General features: G+C 43.0%; 1 protein-coding gene across 12 annotated transcripts in view; it reads left to right on the top strand.

The window, feature by feature from the left end:
- Positions 1-14,594, top strand: part of cacna1g (calcium channel, voltage-dependent, T type, alpha 1G subunit) — a 298,872-nt gene that overhangs the window by 251,261 nt on the left and 33,017 nt on the right. For 9 of the 12 annotated variants that reach the window (XM_055890508.1, XM_055890502.1, XM_055890498.1 and 6 more), the window contains 5 exons: positions 2,441-2,567; positions 6,847-6,972; positions 7,547-7,636; positions 10,749-10,941; positions 13,097-13,150. In XM_055890508.1, coding sequence (XP_055746483.1) covers positions 2,441-2,567; positions 6,847-6,972; positions 7,547-7,636; positions 10,749-10,941; positions 13,097-13,150 — 590 coding nt within the window. Of the gene's footprint in view, positions 1-2,440; positions 2,568-6,846; positions 6,973-7,546; positions 7,637-10,748; positions 10,963-13,096; positions 13,151-14,594 lie in introns of all 12 variants that reach the window. The other 3 variants (XM_055890500.1, XM_055890499.1, XM_055890501.1) reach the window with 2 other exon arrangements.

The raw sequence follows: 14,594 nt of genomic DNA, 5'->3' as shown, positions 1-14,594 counted from the left end.
GATTCTCTAATTACATTGAATGAACTACAGGACAAAATACAAACCCGCCAACCCAAAAAGGCCTGTGGTGTTGATGGTATCCTCTATAAAATCATAAAATATACAGACCACAAATTCCAATTGGCTATATTTAAACTCTTTAACATTATCCTTAGCTCTGGCATCTTCCCCAATATTTGGAACCAAGGACTGATCACCCCAATCCACAAAGGTGGAGACAAATTTGACCCCAATAACTACCGTGAGATACAGTTGAAGTCGGAAGTTTACATACACCTTAGCCAAATACATTTAAACTCAGTTTTTCACAACTCCTGACATTTAATCCTAGTAAATATTCCCAGTAGGTCAGACCTGGGCTCTGACAGTAAATTTCAGTAAGACAAAAATAATGGTGTTCCAAAAAAGGTCCAGTTGCCAGGACCACAAATACAAATTCCATCTACACACTGTTGCCCTAGAGCACACAAAAAACTACACATACCTCAGGCTAAACATCAGCGCCACAGGTAACTTCATCAAAGCTTTGAACAATCTGAGAGACAAGGCAAGAAGGGCCTCCTAAGGCATCAAAGGGAACATAAAATTTGTCATACCAAAAAATACTTGAATAGAATAGAACACATTGTCCTTTATGGTAGTAAGGTCTGGGGTCCGCTCACCAACCAAGAATTTACAAAAATGGGTAAACACCAATTGAGACTGCATGCAGAATTCTGCAAATATATCCTCAGTGTACAACGTAAACCACCAAATAATGCTTGCAGAGCCGATACGCGCTAATTCTCAAAATCCAGAAAAGAGCCGTTAAATTCTACAACCACCAAAACGAAGCAATTCCCAAACCTTCCATAACATAGCGATCACCTACAGAGAGATGAACCTGGCGAAGAGTCCCCTAAGCAAGCAGGTCCTGGGACTCTGTTCACAAACACAAACAGATCTCACAGAGCCCCAGGACAGCAACACAATTATACCCAACCAAATCATGAGAAAAGAAAAAGAGAATTACTTGACACATTGGAAAGAATTAACAAAATTAAATCTGCAAACTAGAATGCTATTTGGCCCTAAAGAGAGAGTACACAGTTGCAGAATTCCTGACCACTGTGACTGACCCAAACCTAAGGAAAACTTTGACTACGTACAGACTCAGTGAGCATATCCTTGCTATTGAGAAAGGCCGCCGTAGGCAGACCTGGCTCTAAAGAGAAGACAGGCTATGCACACTGCCCACAAAATGAGGTGGAAACAGAGCTGCACTTCCTAACCTCCTGCCAAATGTATGACCATATTAGAGACACATATTTCCCTCAGATTACACAGATCTACAAAGAATTTGAAAACAAACCCAATTTTGATAAACTCCCATATCTACTGGGTAAAATACCACAGAGTGCCATCACAGCAGCAATATTTGTGACCTGTTGACACAAGAAAAGGGCAACCAGTGAAGAACAAACACCACTGTAAATACAACCCATATTTATGTTTATTCATTTTCCCTTTTGTACTTTAACTATGTGCACATCGTTACAACAATTTGAAATGTCTTTATTATTTTTGAACTTCTGTGAGTGTCATGTTTACTGTACAGTTTTATTGTTTATTTCACTTTCGTTTATTATCTACTTCACTTGCTTTGGCAATGTTAACATATGTTTCCCGTGCCAATAAAGCACTTGAATTGAATTAAATTGAATTGAGAGAGAGAGAGCAGATGATAGAATTACATTTATGGTCATCCCAAATGTGTTACACTTGTGGTGTGGTGTGGTGTGGGGGAGTGGGTAGGTCCGTGAATGTGTGCGTTTGTCCGTGTATGCTTATGTTTGTCCGAGTGTGTTTCTCCATATCTGTGTACTGATAAGTGTTATTGACCTGGTCTTAGTCTCAGTGTTATCTCCATATCCTCCGTATATCTTCTCTTAGTTATTCTCTTAATGAACTATTGATTTCCTTTCACCTTCTCCCTGAATATGAGACCACTGGACTGAAGACAAAGCTGAGCTTAGCATGCCGCCTCACAGATAGACAGTCAGGTGGTTGAGAGTGACAGACAAGTAGAAAGACAGAGAGGTTGAAAGACAGACAGAAAGATAGACAGACAGGTAGTAAAGATACATACTGATTAGGGGGAGAGACGGTGCAGAGAGAGAGGTGAGAAGAGGGGAAGAGGTACTGGAGGGGTGAGGGTAATTGACTGTCACTGATTCCCTGTGACAGAAAAAAAGGACAGAGGGCGAGGAGACGAAGGGTGAAGAAGGGAAAGGGGAAGAGGAAGGAAGGAGAAGGGAAAGGGAAGAGGGGGTGGGAGAGCCACAGGCGTCTCCATCTGGCCTGGCTGCTCTGTAACAGACCTAAACAACTCTCTCTCCTGCACTCTTCATCAATCTTCTACGTTTAACATTGTGCCTCTGTGTCTCTCTGTGTTCTCCAGTGTGATCAGCAGGGCGCCAGGTCTGAAGCTGGTAGTGGAGACTCTGATGTCGTCTCTGAAGCCTATAGGGAACATCGTGGTCATCTGCTGCGCTTTCTTCATCATCTTTGGTATCCTGGGAGTACAGGTGAGAATAGACAATGTATGCAACCCATACAAAAAGCCCCAGCATATTATTATTCATTTGTGAACATTTCAAAAATGATTCCACTTTGACATTATGGGGTATTGTGTGTAAATCAGTGACACAACATCTCACTGTAATCCATTTTAAATTCAGGCTGTAACATGTGGAAAAAGTTAAGGGGTGTCAATACTTTCTGAAGTATTCCCAAAACAATATGATTCAACCAATGTCAGGGAACATTGTTCTTTCAGGTAGTTTTCACATCTTAATAACTTTGGTATGAGAACTCATCTCCACTCCTTAACCTGTCTAGGATGAGTGTGCCGCTAGCGGCACTCCCCCCCACCCCCACTGAAAAACCAGTGCCGCGAAATTCAAAAAAAATATTTTTTTTAAATATTTAACTTTCACACATTAAAGTCCAATACAGCTAATGAAAGACACAGATCTTGTGAATCCAGTCAACATGTCCGATTTTTAAAATGTTTTACAGGGAAGACACAATATGTAAAGATGTACATCTATTACCTAAAAACACATTAGCATAATCCACCATCTTTTATTTGTCCACCAACACCAGTAGCTATCACCAATTCGGCTAAACTAAGATATTTATAGCCCCTAACCAAGAAAAAAACTCATTAGATGACAGTCTGATAACATATTTATGGTATGGGATAGGTTTTGTTAGAAAAAAGTGCATATTTCAGGTAGATGGCATAGGTTACAATTGCACCCACCGTCACAAATGGAATAGAAAAACTACTTAGAGCAACGTGTTTACCTACTTACTAATCATCAAACATTTCGTAAAAATACACAGCATACACGAATCGAAAGACACAGATCCTGTGAATACAGACAATATTTCAGATTTTCTAAGTGTCTTACAGCGAAAACACAATAAATCGTTATATTAGCATAGCACATAGCACATAGCAGCCCAGCATTGATTCTAGCCAAAGTGAGCGATAAAAGTCAACATCGCCAAAATATATTAATTTTTTCACTAACCTTCTCAGAGTTCTTCAGATGACACTCCTGTAACATCATATTACACAATCCATATAGAGTTTGATCGAAAATGTTTATATTTAGCCACCAAAATCATGGTTAGACAATGTGAAATGTAGCTCAGCTGGTCAGAAAATGTCCTTGCGCCACTTAGACAGTGATCTACTCTTATACATAAATACTCATAAACGTGACTAAAAAATATAGGGTGGACAGGGATTGATAGACAATTTAATTCTTAATACAATTGCGGAATTACATTTTTTAATTTATCCTTACTTTTCAATACAGTTTGCGCCAAGCGAAGCTACGTCAAAAAACATGGCGTCCTAAGCCACTAAAATTTTTCGACAGAAACACGATTTATCATAATAAAAATGTCCTACTTTGAGCTGTTCTTCCATCAGTATCTTGGGCAAAGGATCCTTTCTTGGGAGTAATCGTCTTTTGGTGGAAAGCTGTCCTCTTGCCATGTGGAAATGCCAACTGCGTTCGGGATGAACTGGAAGCGTGCCCAGCTATTCACAGCGTTAAAGAAATAAATGTCCCAAAATCGCACTAAACGGATATAAATTGCTATAAAACGCTTTAAATTAACTACCTTATGATGTTTTTAACTCCTATAACGAGTAAAAACATGACCGGAAAAATATAACAGGCTAAACTAACGCTTGGAAAAATAGCAGGTCGATGTCCTCCACGCGCATTACGCAGCTGCAAAGGAGCTCCTACCTACAGGGTTTTTTTATTTATAGGGCCTGTGAACGCGCAATCGACCCCATTCAAATCGTCATCACGTAAAGGCATCCAGGGGAAGACGTAAGCAGTGTCCGTATAGTCATAGCAATAACAGTGCCCTTTTAACTGACTCCAGAACAGTGGCCAAAATTTCTGAAATCTGACTCCATGTCAGGGAAATTGCTGTAGAATGGGCTCTGTTCCACTTAGAGACAAAATTTCAACTCCTATAGAAACTATAGACTGTTTTCTATCCAATAATAATAATAATATGCATATTGTACGATCAAGGATTTTGTGGGAAGCCGTTTCAAAAATTACACGATTAGCATAAATAGTCTCAACAGCGCCCCCATCCTCAACAGGTTAAATACCTCAAACTCTTCTCTCCACCTCAGAGTTTATTATTATAAAAAATGTTTTACGTTTATTTAACCAGTAAAATACCATTGAGGTTAGAAACCTATTTTTTGAGGAGGACCTGACAAGAGGTCAGCAGGAGGTCGTCAGCATGTACACATGACACAAACACACAATACAATACATAAAAAACAATTACAATGGTCAATACCATTTTCTTCTATCAGAGATTTCAACTCAGACAGTAACACCCTCTCCTCCAGAAAAGCATTGTAGGAGGATTGTTTCCCCATTTCCGTCTTTGCCCTAGGAACTGTGAATGAGAGCACTGACTGAGAGTGGAGGCTGTAGCATTGTGATGTTGTTGTTAGCGAGGAGCAAAGATATTAATGGAGGAGCCCAAGCCTCATACACAACTATTGCTCAAGCCTTCTGGTAGGAAGGGAGGGCCACTTCACCGTGTCATATACTGTAGTTTACAGTGATGGGTGAGTGGCCTTGCATTAGTTATGAACCTAAGCACTCCGTGATACACCACTTCCAGTAGCTTAAGGGTAATGGCGGAGGCTCGCATGTAAATAATGTGAACCTAGTCCAACACAGATAAAAATGTCTCTTGGACAAAATCCTTCCTAATTGACATTGAAAAAATGTATTAAAATAAAAACTACATTTCAGTTTATTTTCCACGTTTTCAATGTGCTGTTTGAGTGGTTCTCCAGCCTGGTCCTGGGGACCCAAAGGGGAGCATTTTTAGTTTTTTCCTTAGCACTACACACCTGATTCAAATCAACAAAGCCTGATGATGAGTTGATCATTTGAATCATTTGATCATTTGAACTAACCCTGATCTAACCAAATGCCTAGGTACTTATACAAAGATACTCCTTCGATCAGCTGGCCATTTAATGTTAAATGGACCCTTGAGGGACTCCTTTCGTGAGTTGTCGAAACTCTAACTGTATGCCCTCCTGTGCCACACGCTGGGTTCTGTCGGAGAGATCGTTTTGCAACCAATCCAACACTCTAGCATCAAAACCAATGTTTTCGAATCTACGCGGCAACAGGGCATGGTCAACAGTGTCGAAGGCTTTCAATAAATCAATCAAAAGTTCAACACAATGCAGTTTGTTGTCCTATGCATCCTAAAAATCACTCATTACCATGTTTTCAGCTGTTTTGCTCTAAAAGCAGACAGATTTTGGTATAGGAGTGACAACACTATCAATGGACTGTAACTGACAAGTGGCTAATATGTCATTACCCATAAGCCCCCTCTTCTCCAATCACCCCCTGAGAGGACTCATAGGTCGTACATCAGGGAACACCTCTGAGATTTTTTTTTTTCATGAGACATGTCAGCAGAAGAAGTGGTCTTCCAGGCATTTCTGGGCTATAACTCAGCTGTGAGGGCTAGCCCTGCTTGTGAAGTTATATAGATGGAGAAGACATGGCCGTTAATCCACTGTCCAATTTACACTAACGAGTTAGATGTCCTTGGGGTCCGGGTCAGAGAGGATGAGGCGAAGCGAGAGGATTTACTCCGCCCAAAATCTGTCCCTGTGAGACAAGCCTGTTTTTGTATGGAGGTCTATAAAGAGAGTGTCGAATTATGTGAGGCGTATTTGATCTAATAGAAGATGTGTAATGTTTAGGCTGTTACAAATGTACTGATATAAGTGGATGCATGTGGCATTGTGGCAACTTTGAGAAAAACGACTTAGTTGTGCCTGTTGCTTACACGCGTTATCTGCCCTCTCACTAGAATGGTCCCAACTGATTTCGCCTGCCTTCAATCATTGAGGACATGTATTTCCATTGTTAGAGCAGTCAATTGGCTATCTTATCATTATAATAGATCATCTTTGTCCGGGTTACTCGCATGTGTGTGTGCGTGTGTGTGTGTGTGTGTGTGTGTTTGTGGGGTGGGGTGTCTGTGTCTGTGTGTGTGACTAACAATTAGGGGAACATGCAAGGGAATCCTATCACGGAAAAACAGGAGCAGTTGGAATGTACCATAATGATGACGTGTGTGTGTGTGTGTGTGTGTGTGTGTGTGTGTGTGTGTGTGTGTGTGTGTGTGTGTGTGTGTGTGTGTGTGTGTGTGTGTGTGTGTGTGTGTGTGTGTGTGTGTGTGTGTGTGTGTCTCTGCATTTTTTTTCTTCAGCTCTTCAAGGGGAAGTTCTTTGCATGTCAGGGAGATGACGTGAGAAACATCACCAACAAGTCAGACTGTATAATTGCCAACTACAAATGGGTTAGACAGCAGTACAACTTTGATAACCTGGCACAGGTACCATTCTCAATACTTGCAGTGGGATGTATCTCCACAACTTTCTTTCTAAAATGCTCTTGTGGAAACCTTGTTTGTGACCCTATTTCTCTCACCCCCCTTCTCTCTCTCTCTCTCTCTCTCTCTCTCTCTCTCTCTCTCTCTCTCTCTCTCTCTCTCTCTCTCTCTCTCTCTCTCTCGCTCTCTCTTGCTTGCTCTCTCTCTCTCGCTCTCTCTTGCTTGCTCTCTCTCTCTCTCGCTCTCTCTTGCTCTCTCTCTCTCTTGCTCTCTTTCTCTCTCCACCCTTCTATCTCGCTCACTATCTCTTTTCTCTCTCTCTCTCTTGCTCTCTCTCTCTCTCCACCCTTCTGTCTCGCTCACTATCTCTTTTCTCTCTCTCTCTCTCTCTCTCTCTCTTTCTCCACCCTTCTATCTCGCTTACTATCTCTTTTCTCTCTCTCTTTCTCTCTCCACCCTTCTATCTCGCTCACTATCTCTTTTCTCTCTCTCTTTCTCTCTCCACCCTTCTATCTCGCTCACTATCTCTTTTCTCTCTCTCTTTGTCTCTCTCTCCCCCGTTCTCTCTCTCTCTCAGGCTCTGATGTCTCTCTTCGTGCTGGCTTCTAAAGATGGTTGGGTGGATATCATGTATGATGGATTAGATGCAGTGGGAGTCAACCAACAGGTATACAACACATACACATTATGCACATCCACACATTATGCACATCCACCCATTATGCACATCCACACATTATGCACATCCACCCATTATGCACATCCACACATGGGAAAAGGTATAAATTAACTCATCAATGCATACAACTGATCCTTGTATAAATGTAGAACGTAAGGTGTTGTAGAGAGGAAAAAGTGTTACCTTCGCTTTACTGTTGTCTTAATGCAAACTCCAACTTTACTCCAAATGAAAAATTAGGATGTATTGATTGCGTATGTCTTCACACCCCAGAGTTAATACTTAGGTGGAAGCATCTTTGGGGGCGGCAGTTGGTTAGTGGTTTCTGAGCTTTGGACTAGTAACCAAAAGGTTGCAAGATCCAATACCCGAGCTGACAAGGTAAACATTTGTTGTTCTGCCCCTGAACAAGGCAGTTAACCCACTGTTCCTAGGCCGTCATTGAAAATAAGAATTTGTTCTTAACTGACTTGCCTAGTTAAAAAAAGGTAAAATAAAATAAAAAATCTTTGACAGCCATTACAGCTGTGAATAATTTTGAATCTCAACTCTTAGGGCAACATACATCCATTGTTTTTGTCAAAATTGCTCAAGCTCAATATGTTTGGTTTGGAGTCATTGATGGAATATGCAATATTCAAATCTTGTGTCAGATGTTTTTAAGCTTATTTAAGTCAGGACGGAGACTGAACATTAAGGAACACTAAACACATCTTGGAAAGCCATTCTGGTGTGTCTTTGGCATAAACATTAGCGTAATTGCCCTGCCGAAAAATACAACTCTATCCCAAGGTTAGGTTTTTAGAAGAGCTAGTTGGGCTTGAACTTTTTACCTGGGCTTTGCTCCTTTCATATTTTAACCCTAACAAACTCCCCAGTCCCTGCCGGCAACAAGTATACCCATAACATGGTGCTGCCACCACAATACAAAAGGATCAACAACATTGCATTCACTCCACATTACTGGCCTGTATGACGAAGTGAAAAGAAGGAAGACTATGTAATGCCAGATGGGCTGGGCCATTTTTTAGTTGGGTGGGCTGATTGAAATTGACACACACAAAAATATTAGAAAATATAAAAATAAAATGGGCCAGGTGCCCATGGGCCTGTTAAGATTAGTTTGTAAGATATTTTTTTGCAATTTCTCTGTTATTCTAATCTATAATGAGCATTTGGCTGATCAGTGGGCAATAGCCGGCCCCCCTACAAAGATGGGCCGGCCCGGTTTTCTGATAGGTTGGGCTGAGGTCATGTAAACTCACATTCAAAGTCAAACTCGGCATCAGCAAAGAGACCTGCTCAGACTCTGTCATCAGTTAAGAAAGCAAAGATCATGGATCGTAAAAACGGAAAAGGTGCCTATAAACGTAGAAAAAGCACATTCTACATTGTCATCTCACTCAAAACATCACATTTGTGGAGCTGCTAAACCATGATTTGGTCAAACAGTAAAGTGCATTATCCTCATGATTCTTGTAATGGACTGTCGACCCTGCCCCTATGCCCTCGCTGGGGCCTGCTGGTTTGATGAGTGAGCCACTCTCCTCTTCGCCATGTTCTCGAGAGAAAAATGACATTTTGGGAAAAACACTACTTTGGAAGCTTTGTCCCCTTGTCCCTGTCGAGGAGAGGAGGGTCCGCTTTCTGTAGGTATCATTTTTATTTCTCAACTCTCAATATTCAGCTCAATAACAATTATTTTACAACCAACTTATTTGATATGGCTTTGAGATATGTCGCGGTGCACACGCAAAAAGTGCACCAGCCAATGCGAGGGAATAGACCTATAGGTCTCATGGGTAGTAGCCTACAACTGCAAAAAAAAAATAGGACATTCAATTTACTGTTTGATGAAGACATGGCTACAAATAATTGGCTGGTGCCACAAACTGTAAAAGTTTGTGGCACCAGTGACACCAAGGAAAAATGTTATTCTGGAACACTGTAATAGTAATGTGGGCTGGTGTGCACAGTGTTGTGGAATGGTGTGGATAAAATGCAAGGGCCAAATTATTTTCCCAGTCTGCCCCTGCTGCCTGTCAATGATTCCTAACCAAATTTACTGAGCTTGAGCAATTCCGACAAAAACAATGGGCATATGTTGCCCTGAGGGCTGGGTACATTTGGTAGAATATTATTATTGTAGAAATGGTTCAACCAAGTATTAACTCTGGGGTGTGAAGACATAAGCGATCAAGACATCTTGGGAAATGTTCTATAATATTCTTTCTCTTTGAAAATGCGGAGTAGGTCGTGTAGATCTGTAGGATTTTTATTTTATTCATTTTAAGATAGCAAAATGTGAAGACTGTGGAAGGGGTGTGTAAACTCACTAGCCCAATGAAAATGTACAAGCACACACGCACGCACGCACGCACGCACACACACACACACACATGCACTTTTTCTCTGTTCACTAGAGATACAGTAGCAGAACAGTAGAACAAAAGCTTGGTTGTCCAGGACCAGAGACGTGTTGATGTTTCTGGAACATCAGGTCAGCGTTTCTGTCTCTGCTTTAGGGACTAGGCATTGATCTCCTCTTCTCTATAAGCTGCTTACTGTTCAACATCATCCAACACAGCATCCAACACCCCTCTAGCTTCTTCCACATGTTCTGCAGCTTACAGTACTGTGTATATTCATACGTTTAGCTTTCCTGATGTACTGTTTTGTATCAAATAAACAGTATTATTCATGTGTTTATTTATGCATTCACTTCTACATGTTGTAGTGTTGACTGTAGCAGCAGGATGACGGTGTCCTGGCAGTCACAAAAGGCAGCTGGCTGGTAGTGTGTTCCGCTCAAGTTGGATAGAGACACACACACACACCCCGCTGCGCACACACTGGTCGAATCAACGTTGTTTCCACGTCATTTCAAAAAAGTGATGTTGAACCAACATGGAATAGACGTTAAATTGACGTCTGTGCCCACTGGGATGTGGGGCTGGTTTTGCAGCGTTTGCATTGAGTGCACCACCCCAATACTCATAACTGTGCCAAAAATGAGTGTGTTTATATAACATCACACTGTGTGTGTGTGTGCGCGAGTACAGTATATACACTATACTCTGTCTATGTCTACCCACTCCAGCCACAGCTGAACTACAACCCATGGATGCTCCTCTACTTCATCTCCTTCCTGCTCATCGTCAGCTTCTTTGTGCTCAACATGTTCGTGGGCGTGGTGGTGGAGAACTTCCACAAGTGTCGTCGCAGCCAGGAGGCCGAGGAGGCTAAGCGCAGGGAGGAGAAGAGACTGAAACGGATGGAGAAAAAGAGACGGAGTAAGGAGAAGGAGCTGGCTGGTCGGTAGTCTTTCCACATCTTTCTGAGTCCTGCCTGGTTTGAGCTTGTTTTGGTTTAATTTGACCAAAGTCAACGGACGTAGAAACGCTCTAGACGTGGAATAGTTGCTATTTTGCATTACTGTAGAAGTGCCTTTTCTTTTAAAAATGTTTTCCTCCCTGTAGTGTCCCCGCTAGATATCCTCTCTTTGTGTGGGGGTCAGTGGTCACCCATTCTGGTCCAGGAGAGCTACTGAGTGTGCAGGCTTTGGTTCTAGCCCAGCAATAATTGTAAAACCTGGAATCAGGTGTGTTAGTGCTGGGCTGGAACAAAAGCCCACACACCCAGCCTCTCTCCAGGATCGGAGTTGTTGAGCGCTGGTCTAGTAAGAATAGACCCCCCCCCCCTTTTTTCCCTGCCTGGCCTATCGTAGAGGGCGTACTTAGGACCGTCCCCTTGGAGCATGCCCAGTGAGTACTGGTGGATGGGACTTGCATGGCGTGGTACTTTCAGAGTTAGAGGGAGGGGGGTGAGGGCGAGGTTACATCCCCCTATCTCCCCCCTTCCCCCTCCTCTCCTGCATGTAGTTGTAGTACATCCGGAGGGGTAGGCAGAACTACAAACCAAACTAGGAAGTACCTAGATGCTGATCTATGGTTTCCTCTATATGAAAAGGGTTAGGATCATACGACGGTTAGCTGATCCTAGATCTGTGCCCGAACGCCCCTCCAGCTGTACAAGAACGGGTTACCAGATGCCCGACTTCGCCTCTCTATAGTGATTCCACTGCCTTCTAACCCCAAACATTGGATATGAGAAATAGTGGTTATTTCAGTAGCCGTATTGGCTGTAGAGATACTTTTGGTGGATCAAAGTAAGATCATTTGGATTTTTTTCATCAAATGTTGATGGTAGTTGACAGTGGGAATGCCTTCTGTAGTTGACAGTGGGAATCTCTTGAGAAATACAGATGGATATGGATTTTCTCTTGCAGATGTGGTGTGCCCAAAGTGCTCACCATTGACTCTCCCATGCACTCACACCCTCTCACACACATACAGTCACTCAAACAGACCGAACACTCACAGTCTTCCTCTCACTCACTCTTTTACTTCCACCCTCTTGCCCTCACTCACACACCTGCGGCAGGTAGCTTAGTGTTTAAGCGTGTTGGGCCAGTTACCGAAAGGTTGCTGGTTCCAATCCACAAGCCAGCAAGGTGGGAAAATATGCCTTTCTGCCCTTGAGCAAGGCAATTAAGCCCTAACAACTGCTCCCAGGGTGCCGATGATGTCGATTAAGGCAGACCCCTGCACCTCCCTGATTAAGAGGGGTTGGGTTAAATGCGGAAGACATATTTTGTGAAACTGACTAGGTATCCCCATTTCCCCTATACAGGCCTGTACAAACTACTCTCAAATGCTTCCCAAAAAAATAGAGAATGAACATGCCCTCCTTTATCCGTCTCTATAATTGTTCAAGGCCCCTCATGTCCATTGGTTTCTTTCTCTGTTTCATTTTTCTATAGATTATCTTTAGTTTGTCTATGGTTTATAGTCTTTCCTTTATCAGATCTGTAACCTCAAGCTTGTTCTTTTTCTGTTGCTTGGAAACCATTTTACTCACAACTGTAACTGAAGTTGTGGAATCATTTGACAGAGTAAGAGAATGGTTGATAAAAGGTATGTACAGTAGAGGTATACCCCTTGTGACTGGGCAGGCTTCCAAATCTACAGTTTTCTTTTCTGGATGGCACAAGAGTTTGTGAAGAGAAGGGAAACGTGAGTTGTTTTCTTCTGATGTGGGGGGGGGGTTGCTTTATTTGTTGGTCTTTTTGTTTTACTCCATCCGAGTGGCTCTATTTGTATCTCAGTCATTTTTGTCATAGATCTTTGTGATTTGGGGTTTGAATATCGAGGAATGACTGTCTACAAAATCCCCAACTGAATCATTGAATCCTTATCAACTGTATCACGAGCTCACACTGGACTCAGAATAAGTGGAAAAGACTCACAGTAGAAACTAACCAGCCTACGTTGTCATCTTCATCCTTCTGCTCTTACTTCACCCCTATTTCTCCTTCTTACACTCTCTCTCCTTCGCCCATCCCTCGCTCCGCACCTCTCTCTGACTAACCTGGTCTCGTTCTTCTAGATGTGTTGATGATTCCGGGGGTGAGTTGGGTCCTCTCTGAAGGCACACTGACAGGTACAGAGTTTCTAGCATGTTCTGTGTGTCCCCTGGTGGTTCAGAAGTCAGGGTTCAACGTTCACGGGAGGTAGGGTCCCATCCCGCGCTCCCTACCCGTCCCCCTGCCTCTCTCTCATCCGACTCAGTCCGCTATAGACGTTTGTGGACATTTTCCTGTCGTGTGTTGTGGTTCCTTGTTCTTCACAGTGACCCACGATTCATCCACTATCCACAGCACTGTTTTGTTACTGTACCACCAGCTGTAGGTTGTCCACCCACGCTCATGCAGGAGTGTGTGTGTGTGTGTGTGTGCGTGCGTGCGTGCGTGCGTAGCATATGTGTGTGCGTGTGTGTCTGTCTATGTGTATGTGCGTGTTTGTGTGTGCAAGCGTGTGTGTGTGTGCGTGCGTGCGCATGTGTCACAGGCACCAGATGGTAGCAGGGTAGGCTGTAAAATATGCAGGAGCAACCCTCTGTCCTCAAACCCCAGAACTCTGTCTGTGTCACTGTGTCTGCTCGATGAGAGAGCAAGGTCCTCTCTATCTCTCGCTTTCTCTCATTCTCTCCATCTCTCCCTCTCTCCTCCCCCTCTCTATTACCCCCTTTCCTGGTCAGGGAATGTAAGGACATGTTTGTGTATACAGTCATATCTCCACACACTGAATATTCACGTGCGGAGGAGATTCTTTTTCTATGATATGCGCCAGTGAGACAGACAGACGCGACAGCCCCACCCCAAATCTGTCCATCACAGCGTATTATTGTTTTACTGTATAATTGTATTAGGCAGGTCAGCGCTCAGAGGAGGTGTGTGTGTGTGTGTGTGTGTGTGTGTGTGTGTGTGTGTGTGTGTGTGTGTGTGTGTGTGTGTGTGTGTGTGTGTGTGTGTGTGTGTGTGTGTGTGTGTAGTTCTCTAACATGACAGAGAACTCTTATATCAGCTGAGCAGGGGAAGTTCCCTATTTTTACACACAACTTTGGATGAAGGGAAGAGAAAATGATGGAGGGAGGAAAAGGAGGAGAACAAAAAAAAAGAGGGGAGAAGGGAGAAATAATATGAAGGAATGAGAGTGAAGAGAAAGGGAGATGGATAAGGGTAAATCACTGAATATGTAAGTATGCAGGAGAAGAGATGGATGTGAGAAGTAAGGAAGATGAGAGGAAAGGGGGATGGAGAATAGGAGGAAGAGAAGGGGAGATGATGAAGGGATGGGGTTGCCCCTCCTGCCAGTATGCCACTCTCTATTAGCTCTGGCTCACACACACACACACACACACACACACACACACACACACACACACACACACACACACACACACACACACACACACACACACACACACACACACACACACACACACACACACACACACACACACCTGAGTGTGTAGTTTAGTTCAGTAGATCAAAGGTTCTGCTTAATCACGTCTCTCTGCTGGGGAAGACCAAGCCATCTGCTCC

The sequence above is a fragment of the Salvelinus fontinalis genome, chromosome 30 (assembly GCF_029448725.1).
Source record: "Salvelinus fontinalis isolate EN_2023a chromosome 30, ASM2944872v1, whole genome shotgun sequence".
NCBI classification, from domain to species: domain Eukaryota; kingdom Metazoa; phylum Chordata; class Actinopteri; order Salmoniformes; family Salmonidae; genus Salvelinus; species Salvelinus fontinalis.
The sequence above is the reverse complement of the archived record's forward strand: the minus strand, read 5'-3'. Positions and strand labels throughout refer to the sequence as shown.